Raw genomic sequence first — 22,926 nt, forward strand, 5'->3', positions numbered from 1 at the left:
GGGAAATTATATTAAAGTATTTCTCCTGGGAAATGGAATAAAATTTTGACTTTTCCATTTTTCTGGTCATGTAACCATGAGCGAACTACTTAACATTTTAAACTTCAATTTTCTTATCTATAAAATGTGGGAATTAATATCTAAACACAAGTGTGTTTTTCTGAAATTTTAAATATTAGCTATTAATAAAAGATAATTGGTATTATTCTTATAATAAAGATTATTATCATTATATTATTACTTTTGACATAAGAATATCAAATATGCTTTTATGGCTTAATGAATTTACAAACTCATTATATGTATATTACTTTCATTTTGTTTTCTGTATCACTGATGGAAAATTAATGGTACATGTGCTGAATTGTGTCTTCTGCCCCAAATTCGGTTTGAAGTCCTAACCCTGAGTGCTTTAGAATGTGACTCTATTTGGAAATAAACTTTTAAAAAAGATACTTGAGTTAAAATTGTATTTTTGTCTTTTAGGATGGGCCTAAATCCTATATAACTGGTGTCCTCATAAGAAAAGGAAATTGGGACACAGACATGCATGCATACAGAAAAAAACATGTAAGAGTATGGTGAGAAGATGACCATCAATAAGCTGTGGAGAGAGGCCTCAGAAGAAACAACCCTGCTGAACCTTGATCTTGGACTTCTAGCATCCAGAACTGTAAGAAAATCGAATTTTGTTAATTAAGTTAAAAAGAAAAAAAGAAAAAGAAATAAAGACATGTATTTATCATAAAGTAGGCCTTTGGCAACAAATTTAACAATATGTTTAATTTGGGGCACTATAAGAAATGCATAAATTGACCTTGCTAATCATTAGTATCAGATGTTGATTAAAAAAAAATCTATCATTTGAAATAGTATTTTTCTCCAGAAACTTTGAAAATACACACACATAAATGCAAATACAATCAAGGGAATGTTCCTTCTAATACTTATTACTCTGTATCAAGTTTATTGTACATTCACTCACATACACACACACACACACAATCATGGCTCTTAGGAATTGGCTATAAAATAATTCTAAAATTACTCTTGAGAAGTCATTTCAAAATTTAAGGTCTAACAAATAAAATAACGCTTCACGAATTATAAGCCATTTGCAAATGTGCTCACAAAATATTCATTAAATTTATTACTTAATTCCAGGTCCTTAAAATATATTTTTTCTACTTATAAAACATTGAATTTTCAAATGAAACAAAAGCTGATATTAGAGAACTAGTATTAAGTATAGATATATTTTCTTCAACATCTAACTTGATCATGGAAAATTAAAATATTTAATTAGTAATTTAAAAAATTACTATAATAGTTGACTTTTCACATTTTATGTATAGAAATTATTCAGGTAGTATACAAATATTTTCCAAATTTTATTCTCTTTTAGAGAATCACATTGAAACAACTAAATCTGCATTAACTAAATGATAAAGAAATATAATTACTTATTCTGGAAGCAGTATCAACTGATATTATGAAATGTTTATTCAAATAGAATCTGTTAAGGTACCCCAGACTACTATTTTTACATACTAACAAAGTTTTATGATGTCTTAAAATGAATGTAAAAATCTATAACTAGACAATGACAACATGCTAACATACAAGTAAAATTTCAGTGGAATCATTGTTTTAATACCAATAAGGAATGGTGTGACTGCAGAGCACCAAATTGATTCTTCTCACCTATCCTGAATATATGGAATAGACACGCATTAACATGAAAAGTTGACAGTTTCTATATTTTTGAAACTAAAATTTTTCAACTGGTGTACATCCACAAACCTCCAAAATTTATAAAGAAGCAATTTACATTGTTACCCTCTTCAAATTATTAAAAAAGGTTCAATATTTACCAGAAATTATTAAGAGAAAGAAAAGGTTGAACCCTTTCAAATTATTCATTCTTTATGTGTACACAAAATTTATGTGTACCAAGCTAGTTGGTCATTTGATAAATTGAGGAATTTCCTTTGAGGAAATAAAAGATTCACATAAAGAAACTGGCAATAAAAAAGTTTATCAAATGGGATAGAGATAATTTTCACACATTTGTTACAAATGTTTGTTCGCCTGCTTGGTTGAGTGTCCTATTATATGTGTCATCTTTTATATTAAAATATTAGTCAATGCTATAGTTGTCTATAGCCTTTGAAAATCTGATGAAAGTTATAAACAGTCCCCTAGAAAATGCACTTACATAAATACAAAATTTTGCGTTAATTTTTAGGGAATTACATAGTTATTGTGGACTCTAAGGTGTCCTAAGACTGTAGGAGTAGGCCGATTTGTTTATTTGCATTCCACCATATCAGATATAAATCTTCATGGTAAATTTGTGTGTGTCTTGCTTAACATAATGATGCTTGCGTCGGGGGCAGTGCACTTGGATCCAATTAGAATTCTATTAAAAACAACAATCAAAGGCTCATGTTAACTTTAAAGAAGAGAGTTAGAGGTATAATTTTAACACCTTCATATTTCTGCACTCCTTTGCCGCCCCACCCCCACCCCGCCCTATACGCACCACATTTTCTTTTTGTAGTATCTCTCCTCTCCCTCTCCTCAGCCGTCTTTTGCCCTTCCCTAAAGCAGTTGACCTCTTGAATCCAGTCAGCTCTATTATGAAGTAAAAGTGTCTATTATCACAAGAAGTGAGAGTGATTTTGACCAGATGCAGTGTTTTGCCTCCACCTCTTCCCCCCTCTCCAAAAAAGGATGGAGCGGCAAAGCGGGTAGAGCGCCTGTGTGTGCCAGGTGGGGGCGGGTATAGCAGAGGAATTTGGTATCTTCACAGCAACAGCTTGAGAATGCGTTGACTGCAGAGTGAAACTCAAGTCCACTTCCTAACAGTTCGAGAGTCCGCTCAGTTAATGAAAACCCCTTTTATCAGAAGGAATCATTTCTTTCGCCGCCGTCCTCCCACCCCCACCAGCACTTCTGAAGGGAAGAGTCTCAAAGGTTGTTGTCCAGACTTGATGATCCCTTCTCTTCACTAGCCGTTCTCCCACCCCTCCGTACAGCAATCACTGTCATCTCGCCCTTTCTCCACCTCCAGCCTTGAAATGGGTACAAACAAGTCCTCTAACAACCTAAGGAGGGCGGAGCTTCATTGGTTGGATCCAAATCCCAGTGGGAGGGAGGGGGACCAGGAGAGAGAAGTGGAGGTTAAGCAATGCTACGGAAGGAACGTACTTGGGGTGGGGGCGCCCCGGACGCTAGGAGGTTGAGGAAACCCTGGTCCTGAGCCCCAGAGTTAAAGGTCGTAAAGAACTTGCTCAGCCTCACTTGAAAGCGCACCACAGTTAACCCCGGAAGCTTCAGGGTGCGGACACGAAAGGGTGTTGAGCGGTATATATAGCTCTCCAACACAGAGAGAGCTCAGCGAGGAAAGGAGGGGGCGAGGAAAGGCAGGTTCCGCCTCCCCCTGGCCCGCGTGCACACACGCGCCCACCGCAGCTCGGGCTGGCTGAGCGCGGGCGAGTGTGAGCGCAAGTGTGCGCACGCCACGGAGAGCCTCTGCCCTCGCCTAGCACCCTGCTCAGGGCATCTGGAGAGCCTGGAAACGTGAACAGGCTTAAAGTATGGCATGTTGCAAAGATGGTTTCTGTCAAGAAGGTACCCGCGATCGCGACGTCCTTCGGGGTCAGTTTCGCCCTCCTGCACGTCCTGTGCCTGGCGGCTTGGTGAGTTCCCTGGGAGGATGGGGGAAAGGGAAAGGCGGAGAAGTGGCCAGTTCCCGGCCCTTCTGGACGCCCGCTCCTCCCAGCACAAATCAGAGCCTCCTGTCTTCGTTGTAAGGTCAGGGGCCAGAGTCAGGCTTCTGTGACCAGGTAGACGCGGAGAGTAGAAGGGCTACCGGGTGCAAAAAGAGTGCTACTGTTGGGTGCGTGTGCAGGGGTGCGTCTTTCCTGTTTCTCTCGATCTCATCCCTCAGCTCTGCCTTTTTTTTTTTTTTTTTTTTTTTTAGCTTGGGGCAAGCGACTCTTTCCTTACAAGATAAACCTGTTTCCTTCCACCTGTTCTCTGGTTCTTAAAATAATCTCCTCCATCCCATTTTTTTTTTGTTTTTTTTTTGTTTTGTTTGTTTATTTGTTTGTTTGTTTTTTCGCGTTTGCAGTTTAAACGAATCCCCAGGACAGAACCAAAAGGAGGAGAAATTATGCCCAGAAAATTTTACCCGCATCCTGGACAGTTTACTCGATGGTTATGACAACAGACTGCGTCCTGGATTTGGGGGTATGAACGATTTCAAACCTCAAGTGTGTCCTGTCTGTCCCTCTCTCGGTCTGCCTGTCTGTCTGTCTGTGGGAAAATCATTAGGTATGCCTCGCGTGTAAAAATAAAAAAAAAACAATCTCTCTCTTTCTCCCTCCCTTCCTCCCCTCTCTTGATAAGACCTCTGACAGGAAGACCGCCCCCAGCCATACTTTCCCATTTCCTTGCCCCCTCAGAAGCTCCGCTTCTCCCCCACACTAATTACCTCCCGGGACCTGACTGTTGGGTGGGGGAGGTTGGAGGAGAATTGTCGAAACTGGGAACTAGGGGCTCAGCTGCCCAGACATTCCGTGCCCGGAGAATGGGATTTTCCTGAACCTGGCCATTTCGCTCAGAGCAGGTTGCACTTGAGACAGCTGATCCAAAGTCCCCTGTCCTCCCACGTGGTGTCCATCCTTCTGCCAAAACCTCGGCCTTGTTCTACCTAGGACGAGAATCTAGGGCAGGAAGCTGTCTGCTCTGATAGAGAACCCAGTCCTTTCCTCTACAGTAGAATGAATTTTAATTCATTTTGGAAGGTGTCATTTGTTTCCTTCCTAAGACTCTGGAGTCAGTGGTGTTTCAGCTTTATTTTTTACTTTAATAAATATTTATAAAAGTTCTAACAGAGGTGCATCCACAATACTGTTGCTCTTTTTCATATTCATAGTTCCTTTGCTTACATAATGAGAATCTATGTGGTAAGTGTTGTGCTAGGCACTAGGTTCACAGAAATCTCAAGATAATTGAACCTTCCAGTGAAGTCACTGGTCCAGTCCAGTTCAGAAAAGACAAGTGACTTCACTGGAAGTGTGGGCCCAGGTGCTCTGACCCACAAGTCCCTGTTTTTTCCACTGCACTGAGCTTAATAGGCCTCAGGAAATAAATTGAAGACACAAGCTCTGTCTTAAAGAACTTTATATTCTAGTGGTAGTAATAGTAACAGTACTGACAAGTGATATTGTATTTATTTATTTAAATTTTCATATATACCAAGCATTTTATAGGTGTTACTGTTTAACTCAACAACCCTGAGATAAATCTATTTCTATCCTCGTTTTACAGATGAAGAAAGTGAGGCTTAAGCAGTAAAGAAACTGGTCCAAGTTCACAGTTAATAAGTGGCATGGGCAGGATATGAACCCAGGTCCGGTCATGTATTTAAAAGACAAACCCATGTAGATTGGGAAAATATCAGATGGTGTGCGATGAGCATCACTTAGTATTAGAAGCACAAAGGAATTTTAGCTTCCTATTGAGGATGTATAGGAGACAAGATGATGTGAGAATGGAAAAAGTAAAAGGGAGTAGGACATTTCTGCAAAAGAGGACAGAATTAGACATAATTTAGAAGTTTGGTCTCCAGTTAGAAAGAACTCTTGGAGATCAAATAGAATTGGATAGAGTCGAGCTGGATGATTCTTTGGAGTCTATCTAGCCTTGTTCTCATTTAACAAACGAAGACACTGAGGATTAGAAAGGGAAAGTGATTTATACAGGGACACATAACATATTAATGATAAACTGAGATCAGATTAAGTCTTCTGATCCAAACTACTCTTTTCTAGATTTTACTGAGAAGCTTATGGGGAGCCACTGAGGGTATTAGTTCAGCTTTTGTGTGTTGACAGTCATGAAGACGAGTGAGAAGGATGAAAGATGCTCCTGATTCTTTTCACATTGCCTTTCCAGGATGCTCAGAACTGCCTTTGACTTTATGTAAATCTGAAAAGAGGACTTCTTACAGAAATGAATCATTTGTCAATGCACAATTGTTCATAAGTGACTGGGAAATTATCACTTTAGATCAAAAATAATTTTGTTGAAAATGTTTCAGATAGTGATACCATTTAAATCTATTTTATATCAATAAAAATATTTATCTGCTCATACAAGTTTACTTGATGTTTCAAGTCAAGAAAAAAATAACTAGTATCAAATCACATGCTTAAATATTCATTAAAGAATTGATATACTTGAACATAAAGTGAAAATTTAATAATAAAACCATATAGTTTCATTTACAATTGAAACTATATGGTTTTATTATTAAATGTTGAAAGCCAAAGTAATATCTTCCCGGCTGGTTATGATGCAAGTTATAATTCAAAAAGAAGAAGAGCTCCATTGTAGATGGATTTTTTACAGTGAATACCCTTTCCCATAATATTATATAGACAATACGATAAGTGAAATTGATCTATGTAAGCCCTTACTGATTTTGGTTAGCTGTAGTACTGCTGAAATACCTCAAAGGCATTATTATTAAAGCTCACTTGTCACGGCCAAGTGATTTTCATTACACACCTGGAAATACTTTTATAGTTTTATGGGAAGAGGTTGAATTCACCTTACTTCAATTGTTAGCAGTTGATTAATCATTAAAAATTTACTATAGAACAGTTTTTTCTTTTTTTTTTTTTTTGACTGTGCTCATAAATATTGTGGTAGATGTGATTCATTCTTTAGAAATGGGTCATTCTCTGTAAATATGTACTATTACAAATGTGACAGAGGAATAGTAATTCTCACCTGCAGAAAATGCGTAATCTGTTTACAAGATGTTGTACATGAAATATAATTCACTTAAAATAAGAAAATTCATTCTTACCATACACTCTTGAATGCCACAAGTTTGATCCCTTCTTTGACATTTTATACTTTGTGGAAAGTTTGGCATTTAAAAAAAAAAATGAAAACAATTCAAATTTTGACCAGTATGCTATAAATACGGATTTACTTTCCTGGTTCCCTTTATCCTACCTCCATTCTTTGTGGAACATTTACTTTATATCTGTTTATACAACTTAGCTGTGTTCCATTTAAAATAAAGCTAAAAGCGAAGATTTGAATTGAAATTGGATGGTTTGTGATTGCTCAGTAGGCCAGGCAGGGGTTGAAATAGATTTGGAAACTAAATTACATATTTTTAACTCAGCAGCACAGCTTGCTATGGGGGAAATAAAAGGAACTAAAATAGTTCTCTCTTTTTCATCTCTCCAGGATCTCCTCTCCCTTGTTTCCCACACTCTCCAATTGGAGAAGAAAAGGGGGAAAGGTGAGAGGAGAAGGAAGGAGACATGGTGAGAAAAGCTAGACTGGAATTTCTGAAAGGGTAAAGTTCTTTCAGCCTCTGACAAATCAGTCAGCCAGTATCCTGAAGTAGCTTGCATCTGCTTAGAAGTGGCACACAAGTAAACCCTTCCATAAAAAAGCTAGAAAATCATCCCCTTGTGCTCTTGTCTACATTTAACACTGTCATATGCCTTCTTAAATATGCATAGCTAGGGTACTGATCACCAGGAGATGGTTTAGGAAGCTGGCCCTTACCCATTTTACACTTACTGAGGGGTTACAAAAGATTTTGTTCTTCTCAGCCTTTTGAGGCACATGGTTTGGAATAATAAATGTGTCAAATATAGATGATTGCCTTAGATCGTCTTTCTCAACCTCTGTAAAATGGGAGTGGAGCATTAGCGGGAATTTTGCAAGGTGCTCACTACTGTAGTATGATCCTTTATCACATACAATATCTAATAAATTTTGAAAACAGTTTTGAAAACATTTTCACATACAATATGTAATAAAATCATTATACATCACAAAGAGATAGCAGGGTAGGCATTATTTCTTTGTGAAAAAGGAGGCGGAGAAAAGTTCCAATGAATTGCCCAAGAACCTTAGATGTGGTAACTGACAAGGCTATAACTCACACAGTAATCTTTAAATCCTTAGGCAGCTGGTCTATTGCCATATCCACTTCTGAGCCTTTCTTGCACCTTTCTGCTTACCAAGAGTCAAATTTTCATTAACTTTTCTTCTTGTTACTAAGTAAGTAGGTCATTAAAATAAGCAAAACAACTTTTCTGCCAAAGGAAAAAAATGAGAACTTTCATTTTAAAGGTTTAATAACATTTTAAAATGGAAAAAGCAAACATGGAGAAGTGTATACACTTAGGTAAATTTGGAATAATTTTTTTCCCACAAATGAAAATACTCTTGCAATGTTTTCAAATAATCTAATCACAATCATCTAAAAATTAAATGAATGTGTCGTATTTTACCTTTATTAATTGAATATCAACAGAGAATATATGTTTTACAAATACATAGATGAAAAGAACTCTTTAAATCCACAGGGCAACAGCAAAATAAAGCTTCATTCTCTTCTGATTTGTCATTTTCATTAATTCACTTGTTGAAGCAATAGCTATTTAGCAACTATTATGTATCAAGAAGGATGTTAGGTCGTGAAAATATAATTTTGAATCAGACACAGGTCCTCATAAACTTTACAGCTAAGCAGTATAGAAAGATAAGAATAAAAATAACAAATAAAATAAATAAAGATAATGTTATGAGACAAATCAAAAGCACACTAATATAGAGCATAAATAGGTTGAGGGATCAAGGAAGTCTTTTAAGCTGAGACCTAAAGGGGCCAGACATGGAAAGGGTAAGCAGAAGTTGTTCTCATGGAGGAAAAAAACAGCAAGTGCAAAGATCCTAAGATAGCTAATAGACTAGTGAGATTTAGATAGTGAAAGGAGTTTGATGTGCCTTAGCAGGAAAGCAAGAGGAAGAATCTCTTAGGACTAACTTGGGGTGGTGTGCCAAGGCCAGATCCAGCAAGACCGGGTTAGGAGACTAGATTATTCTTTTAATGAACTTGGAAGCCATTGGAGTTTTTCAGGTGGAGGGAATGACATTGTATGACTTAGATTAATGTGACCCCTCTGGCTGCAGAACAAAGAAAGGTTTAGATAAAGAAGTGGGACAATCAATATTAGGAGCGAGGAGACAAATGAAGGAGTTCTTGTGTTGTTCTCTCCATTAAGTGAATGGTGGCTTGGAATAAGGTGGTAGATGTAGTAAAGAAGGATATAAGTGGATAAAAGTGAGATATATTTTGGAGGTATAATTCAACAGAGAATTGGTGATGGATTGCATGTGGGTGGTAAAGGAAAGAAATGAAATAAAAATGACTCCTGAATTTTCATTCTGAGAAAATGGGCAGAGTCTGGTGTTATATAAACTTGAGAGGACTGGAGCTAAGGGTGGAGGAAAAATCATGAGTTTATGTCTGGACATATTAAGTTTAGGATGCATGTGTGACTTCCTAGTGGTTGTACTTGTCTAGATATCAGAATTATGCCTAGAAATATGTAAGAGAGTCATCAGCATATATTGCTGTGAGACTAGATATCTAGATAAAAGTATAAAAAACAGCAGAGAAAATGACTGAAGACCAAGACTTGAGGAATGTTAACAATTGAGGAACGACAGAAAAGGTATGTGAGATAATCAAAAGAGAATAGAAAAGAGTAGAAGGTGATATAGGTGGGCAGTATGAGAATATGAAGTTATAGAATTCAAGAAAATAACGTCTTAATAAGGATGGTTGAGGCATCTCTCAAATTGTTCTATGATGTTAAGTAAGATTAAGACTGGCTACATGGAGATATTTCATTTCATTAAAGATTTATTCATCAAAGATTTATTAATCCTATAATATGAGCCAGGCACCATTCTAGCATAGCACTGGAGATACCTTTAGTGAGTAGAGGTATCCCCTTTATGAACTGGCATTCTATAAAATAAGCAACACAAATAAGTTAAATATAGACTATGTCAGATGTTGACAACTGCTATAGAGTAATGTACAGCAGAGGGGAGGAGGTTGCAGTTTTAACTAGCAAAGCTAGGGAGGACTTCAATGAGAAGGTGATATCCGAATAGTGATCCTGAGTAGGTAAGAGCTTAAGCCACATTTGGATGGAATTTTCTAGTTGGAAAGAACTCTAGGTGCAAACATGCTAAGCATAGAATTCAGTGTTACTGCAATGCAATTTAGCAGGGCTCAGGAGTGTGAAGGGGTCAGTATAACACAAGAATGAGGTTATATAGAACTTTGCAGTCTAGTATGAACTTTGCTTTGGTTCTAAGTAACCTCAGTGATTGGAGGGATTCTGGCAAGAGAAAGATCTGAACTGGCCAATCTTTAAAGGCTCACCTTGGTAGCTGTAATGAGGACAGGCTGTCAAGGTCAAGGGCAAAAGAGATGAGAGATTTTCACAATAAACTAGGAAAGAGTTGATGGCCATTTTGACAAGCTGGTGGCAGAGAAGTTTGTGAGGTTATAAGAAATGATTGGCTTCTGGTTATATTTTAAAGTTCTAGTCCACTGATGTTATAGAATGTGGGATGTGAGAAAAAGGGAAGTGTCAAGTCTGACTCCAGTTTTTGACTTAAATACCAAGAAAAACAGAGTTGCCAAGGCTGTGGCAGAAGCAGATTAGGGATGTGCATGAACAGTTTACATGTAGATATGTTAAATTTGAGATCTCTATTAGATACCAAGTGGAGATGAGCCTGAATGCAGCGATAATGGGTATGTCAACATATATGGAATTTAAAGCCATAAGACTAAAGGGATCGCTAAGAAATTAAGGATTATAGAAAAGAGGTACAAATATTGAGGTCCAAAGTCTCCAATGTTACAAGATTGAGAAAGAATAGGAAAGCTAAGAAGGAATGGACTTTGAGGTAGGAAGAAAACCTCAAAGACAGTGTGCATTGTGGATATTGTTAGAATTTTATTTTATTTTTTTCAAAGAGGAGACAGAATTGGTCAATTACATATAGTTCTCCTGACAGGTTAATAAAGATAAGAATATAAAATTGACCACTAGATTTAATAATATCTATAAAGTTAGTGATTTTGACGAAAGCAGCTTTGTTGGTGTGTTGGGTGTGATGGGTGGTGTGATGGGTGGGTTCAAGAGAGAGTGGGGGCAGTTTTCTTTTGGGCATTTGTAAAGGGGAGGAGAAGAATGGTTGGTAAGTGGATGTAGAAGTAGTATCAAAAGAGTTTTTGTAAAAAGAGAAATAAGATTATTTTTTAAAGTTTTTGGGAATAGTGCTATAGATAGGTAAAACTAATGATATTGACAAAAAGTATTTTAGTAGATTGTCAGCATGAAACTCAGATTACAATGGATGATAGAGTGTATAAAAAGGAAGAATTAGTGTCAATACATATAGTTTCTTGTGTTTTTTTTTATATGTTTGTTTTTTAGAAGTTAACATGTGAAAGTGAGAGAAAAAGGGAAAGTAGCTTTTTTTTTTTAAGATTAGAAATATAATATGTTTGTATACTATTGGAATAATCTGTTAAAGGATAATTTAATTAAAGTTGAGGGAAAAGATCACTAAAAGAAAGATGCCCTTGAGAAAACAAGAAACCATAGAACCAAGAACACAAATTTACTTTCTTACGCTCTCAATTTAACCAAAAAAATATACTAGTGCCATTTTCTTTAGGGCAATAATATGCAAAATACATTTGGTGTTTTCTGAAATAGGCATTATAAAATCTAGATATAGACTGTTAGTAACTTGGTAGATATTTAGATAATACTTCACTGGGCTGTTAATTTTCTTTTAGATGAAAAGATATATCAGTTTGTATTTGTATATTATTCTCTAGACCATTTAAACGTATTTATTTGGAAAAAGACTCTATTGCATAGAACTGGTGTCTCTTCAGGTGCATATCTGGGGCGGCAGTGTAGAAACAAAGATTGGCTAGGTTTAACATTAGTGAAAAACTTTAGATCTTTCTCTTGGTGTGACAGCAAATTGGACACTGTTAGTAGAAAAGAAATTGAATAGTGATATCCTTCGACCGGGTCTATACAGCTAAAGTAGTTAAAAGTAGAAAATTATCTGATAACATTGTTAACTGCCTTTCTACTTTACAAGCAAGTTAGATTCATTAATAAGATAGGACTATTCCCCTGAGTTTGATCTTGGTAGTTTTGGCTCTTTCAAAGACTGTCAAAGTTCACTTGTTTGCCTTATAAAATACCCACCATATTTTGAGACAAAAAAAAAAAAAAAGATTTCCCTATTACCAAGGAAGTAGAATTTTAAAAATAAAACATGGCTTTGACGTTATACAAATGCATATAAAATTATAAGAAGTCCTTCCAAACTCAAAATCATCTGGTTGCTATGTAATTATGATCTTAGTAAGGTTGATTTGAACATCCTGAACAGTATTGTTGGAAGAAGCATCTCTAAGAATTATTCTTAATTTCATAACAACCATTATTTGTTGAAAACTGATTTATTGGAAACATTACATTTAAGGTCTTGGATTAGTTCTGGGAGAGGATACAAATATAAATAAGACATAGTTTCTACTTTAATCGGGAAATATTTTTAGCTTAACTGATGTAAGAGATAAATACCAGTAATGTTTTTTGGGAGGTTTTTAAATCACTGCTAGGATGATATTAAGAACACAATCGAACACATAGTTTATTCACCGCCTAGTATGTGCAAAGCGCTTTGCCAGTTGGGGATTTCAAAGAGGATTAAGATTTTGTCTTTGCTGTTAAGAGGAGAAAGACTTAAGGAAGCTGTAATAATAAAAGCAAAACATAGAAAGAATTTCAGCAACATAGTGCAGAAAATACTCATGAACAAAACAGGAAATGTAGGCATGGCAAGTTATGTACTTGATGTAAGATTATATAGTAAAATTATATACATAATTATTAATTTATTATTTAATGATATAATTAGTATAGTGAAACTAGAATATACTTTGAAGATCAATACAAGGAGATTATAATTCTGATTCTAGCATACAAGTATTTAATTTTTGTGAGCTCAGTTTCCATATTCATAAAATTCTTGTGACAATATCACCTTTAGAGGATGTCATGAGGATTAAATGAAATAGCACATGGAAAAACCCTAGTATCCTACCTAGGCCTTCAGTAAATAGAATTGTTATATCACTGCTTATTGCTCTTCAGAAAATACACATTTCTTGTGAGCAGTTACATACATACATGCCCCTTGATGTCTTTACTCTCCTCCCCACTGCTACATCTCTAGACCAAACCACCGTCATTTCTCAAGTGGACTAGTAAGAGCCCTTCTCTTACTCTTGCCTCCCTGAAAGTTGCTCTTTATACAACTGCCGGAGTGATTCTGTAAAAAAATACAATTCAGATCCTATCATTTCCTTACTTCAAACTCTTGATGATTAAGGGATATAAATGAAGTTTCTTACTGCAACCTATGTGCAGAGGCAGAGTTGTGGTGAGTATGAGAGGAGAAAATTTAGGGAATGAACATAGGGAAAATGATTAATCTCTGTATTCATTTGCTTGGGATGCCATAACAACATACTCCAGACTGAGTACTTAAACAACAGCAAGTTTGTTTTTTCACAATTCTGGATGCTAGAAGTCTAAGATCCAGGTGTCAGCAGGGTTGGTTTCTGCTAAGTCTTATCTCTTTTGCTTGTAGATGGCCATCTTCTTTCTATGTCTTCACGTGGTCTTTCTTCTGTGTGTTCCTGTATCCTAATCTCCTCTTACAAGGACACAAGTCACATTGGACTAGGGCCCACCCTAATGAGCTCATTTTAATTTAATTCCCTATTTATAGACCCTAACTCTAAATATGATCACACTTTGAGGAACTGGGTGTTGGGAGATCAACATATGAATTTGGGAGGACCATAACTTAGCCCATAACAACCACTTCATGCATCACCCCATCTGTCACTGGGATTTCTACAAGTTCTTTTCCATGTAGTTTTAACATGTTGCCAAAAAGATGGCGCTTCCAGAATATAGGCTCAGGGGTAGGTCTCTGTCCACTGACCCTGGTTATTATTGTCTATGTGGCTTTCATTTCTTATCATTCTCTTCCTTACTTGCTTTGCTCCAGCCCCACTGGTCTCTTTACTAGTCCCTGAATACACTAAGGTCTTTCTTAACTCTGAGCTTTTCCCATGAAGTTCTCTATGTCTGGAATGCAGTTTTCTTAGCTCTTCCAATGGCTCATGCTATTCCTCCAGGTTTCAGTTTAAAAGTCACTCCTGTGAAGAGTGGCTTTCCTAGTTTCTCACTCAATTACTAGCTCATTTTGTCCCTTTTATAAATGACAGTATTCTTTCATTTAACTTATTTATTGTACTCTGACTCCTCCAATAGCATGTTAACTCCATGAGACAGGGACCTTATAAGTCTTATTTACCACTTTTAACACCAGGAGATAGCATGGAAACTGACACACAGCAGATGCTCACTCAGGAAATGTTAATTGAATGAGTGTCCAAATAAAATCTCTTTACCAATTATGTTTTTAGGGTCTCACTCAATCTCAAAGATCCATAAGATCATATAAAGCAAATACTGAATAATATCTCAAATACCAATGCTGCATTTCTGAATACAAAACATTTTTCAAGAATCACTGAAAAAGTAGTATGTTAGAGAAGATTTGAAATACCCATTATTATCATGGAATCATTATATTTACAAGAATTAGCATAAACCCACACACATTAAAATAAACTTATAAGGAAAATTTGTATTGGTCTAATTCTTCTCTCTACTATACTTCCCTAACTCCTGTAGAACATCTATGGTGTTAAAATTTTACAGGAACTAGTTTGGTAAATACTATCCTAGAAAAACATATGAGCACTGTCTATAAACTAGAATAAAATGAACATCACCATCTAGGAATTGTTCAAAATGCAAATAGTCAGGTCCCACTTTGAACCTACTGAAAAGGCAAGTCTGGGGTGGGTCTAGCAGGCTGTGCTTTCACAAAACTGAGTGATTCTGGTTCAGTCAAATGTTGAGAACCACTGCCTTAAATTGATCTTCAAACTTTAGATTTCTCAAGAATTTTGTTAAACAGTCCAGTTGTCAGGACATACTTAACCTTAATTATTCTAAGTAACTTATCTCTTCTTGTCCTGACTTACAGTGTGACGTGGTGCTTTTAATACTTTAATACATAGAGCAATTGTCCTTAAGAAACTTGTAGAGTGAATTCTCCCACTCTTAAACCATTTTGAGTGAAATCTCCACCTTCTAAATTTCAACACACATTACCTATATATTCCTAAAACAATTTGGCTTTAATGAACTTATTAATACTATATTTTTATTATTTCAAATTTCTCATCAAATAAAAATTCAATTAACTTTCTCTGTTTTCCAAAGGAGTTATTTTTTAAAGTGAAAACTCATGACAGATCAGCCTGATCTATGCTTTTTCTCTCACTATACTTCCAAATGATATATTTTTCTTAGGCTACTTATTAAAGAAAGGATTTTCTTATTGTCCCTCAAACTATTTTTCTTTCTATGGCTCAGTTTTCATCCTATAGAGGGAAGAATATTCTGATTCACTTTATGAGGATAACTTTAGACTTAAGGCATTAAGCTGTACCAACTGTTCTTTCTTTCTTTCTTTCTTTCTTTCTTTCTTTCTTTCTTTCTTTCTTTCTTTCTTTCTTTTTCTTTTTCTTTTTTTTCTTTTTTTTGCCATAAATTCAATTGCTCAACCATTGTCCAAAGGTAAATAGTCTATCTTGATAGCGGATGTTATTTTTTCCAATATGGAGTGTCTAGCCCCTAGCCATGCAGTATTATAAACCATCATTTAAGGAAAAGATGTTCAGGAGGACAATGAGTTTTAAAATTTTACTAGTAATAAAAAGCTATACTACATATACTAATAACTACTATTATTATCGAGCGCATTATGTTCTAGGGACTTGGATAAGTGATTGACACATATTATTTCAGTTACCACTCATAAATACCTTTACCTATGAGGATATATGACTTCACCAAGATCAAACAATTAAAGTGTGCTAGAGACAAATTTGAATTCCAGAATTCTTGATATTAAGCATCATTCTAACTCCAGATTACGGCGATTTTCCTTTGTCGATAGTCTCTCAGACCATTGTCATGATGCTCCCATCTTTTTCTCTGTCAAAGGCACCCACATATTTGTTCTTGAACCAGACTTATTTAGGCCTGGGAAAGAACCTCAGTAGTGGCCATTATAGAAGCAAAGAGAACCTAAAATTTAATTAGTACTTCCATGAGAGAGTCACTGTGTTCAGAGTCTCATATGAGCATTTTCATTTCATTTGATGCTTATCAACAACCTCGTCTTTTAAGTATGGTTGCTGCTATTGAGATATCAAGTTCCTAGATGGAAGAGAGCATGCATAGATCTGATTTATAGGAGAGCTTGCCTTTGATCACAATCATCAATGGATTGTCTGCCTATTGTTAAAGGTGACATGATCATTTTTGTACGTAATCTATTTACCACTATTCTCAGCTCTCCAAAGGTGCATTCCTTGCAGCCATTAGGGTCTTTCTCTTTACTTAGTAGCTTAGTTCCCTCTTTTTAACAGCTCACTTATTTACTAAAAGCCAATCAAATGATGGACTATAAAAAATCATAAAGGCTAAAAGCTTTTGTTTCCTGCACTGCCTGTCTTAACAGTGCCTGGGGGTGATGTATCTTTGAAGAAACAAGGTCCCTGGTAAGTAATTGAGTATTTTTTGTTCTGTTCTGTTTTGTGCTTGCCTGCAAGTAAACACTGCTTTCTGGTTTTGTTGTTCCTTTGTTCACATTTTTTTTTTTGGTAGAGATGCATTATCTCATTGAAAATTTAAGATGCTTGTAAAAATACAATATATCATATCTGTATTTACTCTTTAATTTTAAAAACCCACCATGCCTGTAAAATTGGTAATTATTTTTTCACACTTATTTACTTTATACTCATTAGGTCCTGTTACAGAAGTAAAAACTGACATATATGTCACCAGCTTTGGACCTGTTTCTGATGTTGAAATGGTAGGTACTTGGAAAATTTGATATACCTTTTGAGGTGTGAAGAAAACAAACAGAATACAAGGCAATTAATATGTATTTTGCTGTCAATCACACAAAGCTAGAAACAGCCTAATTAGACTCAAAAATTTTATGAAGAATGAGACATTGAATTTGCATTTCAGCTCTAATATCTGAGTATTTTTTGACTTGGATCATTCTCAACAAAGAAAAGAACTTTCCTATTACTAGTCTCCTTAACGTACGATACAACCTTGTATGTAGTATTTTTTTTTTCTTTAGAAAGTTATTGAAGAAGAGAAAGTTAGAGACCAAAATTAGTTTTAATATAAAACTTTATATTATAGTCATAATTACATTTAGTGTCCATGTTGACTCAGTTGCTCATTCTCCGTCTCTTCCTGCTCCTTTTCTCCCTTGCTCTCTTTCGTGTTTAAATAACTTAAAACACCAAGCACTGCTCAAGATGAATTCATTCATTCATTTGTGCTCTCTAATATTAAATATGTTTATTTCAAAGTCAAATAACCCACTTCACTTTTTTCCCTTGACTCTGGACTCCTAGGTTAATTTTAATAGATTTTAGGAACATAAAATTTCTTTTTCACATATTTTACTTTGTCTTAAAGAGATGCTTACAATATTATGATTCATTATGCCATGATATTTGTTACACATTCAGTAATTTTGTTACCCGATCTAAAGTACAACTGTAATTACCTGGCATTGGAAGTTTTATTAAATTATATTAATTATTTCTATGTATGGCCATTTATCTAATAAATATAGAAGATTAAGGTATCAAGATGGACATGACGTGTTTTAATTGCTGAGAATCTTTTTGTTTCATTGATTTAAGAAAATTTTTGCTTTGATTAATTTAGTTTGTATTTGGGCTCATTTTTTTTTATGAATGGGAAAGAGGCTCGAATTTAATGCATTTTTTCCATATTTATGTGTAGTCATCTGTGACTCGAATGTCAAAACTAATTTCCCTAGGAATACACAATGGACGTGTTCTTCAGACAGACATGGATTGACAAAAGATTGAAATATGATGGTCCCATTGAAATTTTGAGATTGAACAATATGATGGTAACAAAAGTATGGACCCCCGATACTTTCTTCAGGAATGGAAAGAAATCTGTCTCACATAATATGACAGCTCCAAATAAGCTTTTTAGAATTATGAGAAATGGCACTATTTTATACACAATGAGGTAGTCATTTTTTTCTTTTTTCTTCTTCCCTTTTTTCCTTCCCTTTTTCCTTCCTTCTTTTGTTTTAGAAATCTATAAATTTGTTTTTAGAGAAAGAGTTTATACTAATTGTATTTTTCCATCATAGACTCACCATAAGTGCAGAGTGTCCTATGAGATTGGTGGATTTTCCCATGGATGGTCATGCATGTCCTTTGAAATTTGGGAGTTGTAAGTTACAATAAAAATGTCAGAATTTATGATTATCTCATGTAAGCTAATATTTATATATGTGCTTTTTTTTTTTTTTTTTTAATAATCCAACATTTAAATCATTGTCCATGACAACAGCGGTCCAAGATTTGACTTTTAGGAGACAGTTTATTATCTAATATATTTAAATAAAGAAGTAAAAACAATGCTCTATTCTCCTAAAACCAAAACCCTATTTCTACAGCTAATTTAGGTAAACTGACTCCTAATAAATAGGTTGGTGGGCAGTGGTGAAATTTAGGGACCTTTGAACTCCAAGTATTGGTAGTGCAACATAGCAAGTGTAAATGATTTTGTTTTGTTTTGTTTTGTTTGTATTTTACAGTTTCTGTTATAAGCAGAGTACTTTATGGCAGACTTGAAAGGAGGCCAAAGAAGGTCCAGGGTTTCTTGACATGACATAGGTAGAATAACATAAGCAGCAATGTGAGTTTTAAAGTGGCTGAAGCATGACAAGAGCATAGTAGGAGGTGTGGGCTGATTGTAGACAGAGCCGGATAATATAGTACGTTGCAGACCACATTAAGGAGTTTGAATTCTATTCTAAATGGTATAGGAAGCCTTTGGAAGTTTTTAACTAAGGCATGTGGCTGACATTTTACAATTTCAGTTTAGCTGTACTATGGGGAATGGGGTGTAGAGAGGTTAGAGTAGAAGCAGAGAAGAGTTGGCTTAGGCTAGAATGTACTGGAGGAGAAGCTTTGAAATAGATGGATTTGGGATATTTTGTGGAGGTGATAGCAATAAGATGAAATGAGTTGGTAGAGAATATGGAATTCCTTTCCCCTAGATGCCTTTCTCTGAGATGCCAGCAAAATTTGATTGCCCCTTCTAATGTCTGCCTCAAATATTTGATTTAATCAGAATCTACTAAAAATAGATACCAGCTTTTACTATTCCTTCAGATTCTCAGTTGCACTGATTGTGAAATTGTTGCCTGCTGTTATCATTGCTCATTGCTTAACTTAATGAGAATCAGCAGTCACCATTCTTTTTATAACCTCTAGTAAGCACAATATTCAGTGGGCTAACTCGAAACTAAAGAGAACCATTTTCTCCATGACCAGTGACTTAATGAGAGAAGATAAAAATAGAAAAATAGATAGAAAAGGTGATCTCACTAGGGCCAGATTTAAAATCCATTTGTGCTGTAATAACTTAAATTTCACCCAGGTAGTTCTTATCTAAGGATTTATTTTTCCCATCCATTCCCCTCTAGTTCTCATAGAGAGCAGTCTTCAGAATGACTTGAACATAGTGTTCAATCAGGACTTGTACAAAATAAAGAAATCACTTCTTGGAAGTTGATGTTTTTGGGTTGAGAATTAAAGAGAGGCACAACTGTCGATCACCTTCACCCACTTTGCCCAGCCCCATCTCCAGCCTGAAATAGTGAATCATCAAGAAAAAGTTTATTCTTGCAAGGTAGGCTAGCCAAGAGAAGGATACCTGATTTAAAACATCATGAGTAGGAACATAGTATTAGGGAGCTTTAAGTGTATGATTAAGCGTGAATACTTCAGGAGATCAATGTTGACACATAACTTTATACTGCTAAATGACAGCATAAACCTCATTTTTTTATTTTGCAAAGTCATTTCTAGAGATAATCTCCTTAGGTATCAACTCCTTTTAGAGAATTAAACAATTCCACCGAGGATTTACTGTGCTCTAGCCATTTAAGGAAGGTTTGTGGAGGGTAGTACACAATTTATCTTGGTTCTTTTGAATTTATTTGTATGTGAGCCAAGTTACCTGTTCTGGGTAAATTGGTAAGCAAGCAGCTGGTCTCCATTTGCGTTGAACACCAAATAATTGAAAATGGATTTAAATTGCTGCTGGGAAGGATGTATTGAAGGTGGAAGGGAAAATGTCGTGATTGTAAGAGTTTAAAGGTTGCGGAACTAGTTGTATGATCACATTCCCTGCAGGGCTTTACACATAGCATAACTAGTCTTCGCTGTGGCATGATTCCCCAAACAGTACGGATATTGCCCAAAAGCAGAGTCCGGGTTAGGTTACCACTGGAGAGCTCTCCCAACAGTAGCATTTATTTTTGTTTTTGTTGTTGTATTATCACAGACAGCATTTGATATGTTTCTAATTGGCAGGGTTGCATTAGAATGAAAGAAGTCAATACTGGTCAAGGCTGGAAGTGAGTTGAAATGGAAATATTACGGGAGAGCTCAACCTGGCGGGAGTCCAAAGAGGGACCTGGCCCTGGAGCCCCAGGGACCAGGTTCTTGTCTTAGATCAGGGGAAAGAATTCAAGGACAGGACAAACAGCAAGCAGGAAAACACAGGTTTTATTAAAGTTAAAGTGCGGGCATCTCGGAGAGAGAATCTACACTGAGCTGTCTCAGTTAAGAGCTTTTATTTTCTTGGCGGTGGAGGTGTCACAGGGTATCTGGCCTATTTCCCTTGCCACCGGGGGGGGGGGGGGGGAGGAGGTGGCTCAAAGTCATCTATCTTGTCTCTAGGCCTTGGCTTGTTTCTCATGCTGGGGTCTCACACTTTAAATCAAAACAGAGAGAGGGATGAGTAAGGGACAAGGGAGAAGAAATTCCAGAGCTGCCGGGAGAGGGCCAAGGAGAGCAAGGGACTGAGGAGAAATTGCAGAGCTCATCTTGAAGTGGGGCCGGGGGTAGGGGAATAGGTGGGGCCAGGGTCTGGGGAGTGGGGAAGGGGTGGAGTGAGGGTCTTCCCTAGGCCAACTATCGTGCCCCTGCAGTTTGACAGTGCTTTTTTTTGGGGGGGGGTATCATTTTTGCTTTTCTACTGCTTATTCTTTGTATGGAAACATAGGCAATGCATTAATGCATAGTTATAGCATTTTAGTTACTTTAACTTTAGTCTTTCCTCTAATTCTTTGGCATAAAAACAAGAAATATATAAGGCTGTTTATTTAATGTCTGCAGTTCTCTAACTTTTAAACGTGCTTAAATAAATCATAATCGTTTTCATTTATTTCATCTTTCTTGAACATGTGTAATATTTTTAAGAGTTGACCATCTATGCTGGCTGAAAGGAACACTGACTCTAACCACATTCTGTGCTCTTATTCAGATGCTTATCCGAAGAGTGAGATGATATATACCTGGACAAAAGGTCCTGAGAAATCAGTAGAAGTTCCAAAGGAATCCTCCAGCTTAGTTCAGTATGACTTGGTTGGGCAAACCGTATCAAGTGAAACTATCAAATCCATCACAGGTGAGATGTTTAACAATTAAAGTCAATATGCTAGTTGGCATTTACAATAGTCTTGTCATAGCTTTTTCATGGAATATCTAGCACTTTCAGGGGATAACAAAAGGATTCCAGAAATAGAGTTGATGTGTAAATCAAGGTTTGGGATTTTTAAATTTATATTTATAATCTTATTTTAGTTTAAAATAAATCTGAGTTGATGAGATGTGAATTGGTTTTCTTGTTCAGAAACTGAAGTCTGTAATCAAATATTTTAAAATTATTTTTTAACAGAATTCTTAGATAGGAAGTCTGACCACTGATTTTTAGACACTGGATTTCCCCCTTTTTAAAAATGCTTTTCCCAGATCTTTTTCTTTTATGCCCAATTTTTTGGTACCGCCCTCCCCCTCTTTTCAAATTAAAAACAAAATATAAAGCTTAATTACAAAATATATTAAGGGTGTAGATTAAAGTTGTCACAGAAGTAGACGGATGCCTATTTTTGACGTTTTTGGTCTGTATTTGCTTTTGGAATGTAAATGAAAGAATCATAGGATATAGTTTTGATCTCATTTAATGAGAAAAATTGGCTGTTCTAAAACTATTCATTATATAAACATATCTCCAGGAAAAATATGTTTTTATAAAACATTCGTCTTCTAGCCTGCAAGTAAGCTTGAAACCAGTAGGATTTGAGGCTTCTGAATTTTGGGCTTTATAGTGTGGGAATAAGGCTACTGCTTCCTATGTAACTCTCTTAATATGTTCCTTTCAGATATAACATTAAAAACATTTATCAATAACTACTGAAAATCTTATGGTTCATTTTCCTTATTAGCTTATTAGTTTTTTTCTAAATGCCAATATAACATGCTTAAACTCAGAGATGTTATATACGGCTGTATGTTATACATGTCTCTTTTTATTTTTCTTTGTATTATATAACATTTAGAAATATAGCTCTTTCCTAAAATTAAGGCAGTAATTAAGTCTCCTTATGCATATTGTATATATAATGTTTATCTGTGTATTTCAATTATTTCTAAAATTAAGCTTTGTGCATGTGTATTTCCATTTTCCTAGAGATTTTCTATAAAAGTTAGGTTTAAATTTTTTTCTCAAAAGATGTTAACTTCTTTCACAGTACTAGACCTTTAAAATAGAAAACACTATAAGAATATTTTTAAAATTAGGGCTTAATTTATTAAATGGCTTAATCACTACATAGAACAAAAGTGTATTTCTGTGTAATGATATTCAATATCCTTTTTTCCCTAGTTAGAAACTA

The 22,926-nt window shown here is 35.6% G+C and overlaps 1 protein-coding gene across 3 annotated transcripts in view; it reads left to right on the forward strand.

The window, feature by feature from the left end:
* The first annotated feature begins 2,616 nt into the window (after positions 1-2,616).
* Positions 2,617-22,926, forward strand: part of GABRA4 (gamma-aminobutyric acid type A receptor subunit alpha4) — a 75,949-nt gene continuing 55,639 nt past the window's right edge. The window contains exons 1-6 of one of the 3 annotated variants that reach the window (XM_016161193.2): positions 2,617-3,704; positions 4,139-4,257; positions 16,913-16,980; positions 17,977-18,197; positions 18,325-18,407; positions 21,516-21,659. In XM_016161193.2, coding sequence (XP_016016679.2) covers positions 3,619-3,704; positions 4,139-4,257; positions 16,913-16,980; positions 17,977-18,197; positions 18,325-18,407; positions 21,516-21,659 — 721 coding nt within the window. In that variant the 5' untranslated portion in view covers positions 2,617-3,618. Of the gene's footprint in view, positions 3,705-3,786; positions 3,905-4,138; positions 4,258-16,912; positions 16,981-17,976; positions 18,198-18,324; positions 18,408-21,515; positions 21,660-22,926 lie in introns of those variants that run through there. The other 2 variants (XM_036227964.1, XM_016161194.2) reach the window with 2 other exon arrangements.

This window comes from Rousettus aegyptiacus, unplaced genomic scaffold (assembly GCF_014176215.1).
Source record: "Rousettus aegyptiacus isolate mRouAeg1 unplaced genomic scaffold, mRouAeg1.p scaffold_m13_p_10, whole genome shotgun sequence".
Taxonomy (NCBI): domain Eukaryota; kingdom Metazoa; phylum Chordata; class Mammalia; order Chiroptera; family Pteropodidae; genus Rousettus; species Rousettus aegyptiacus.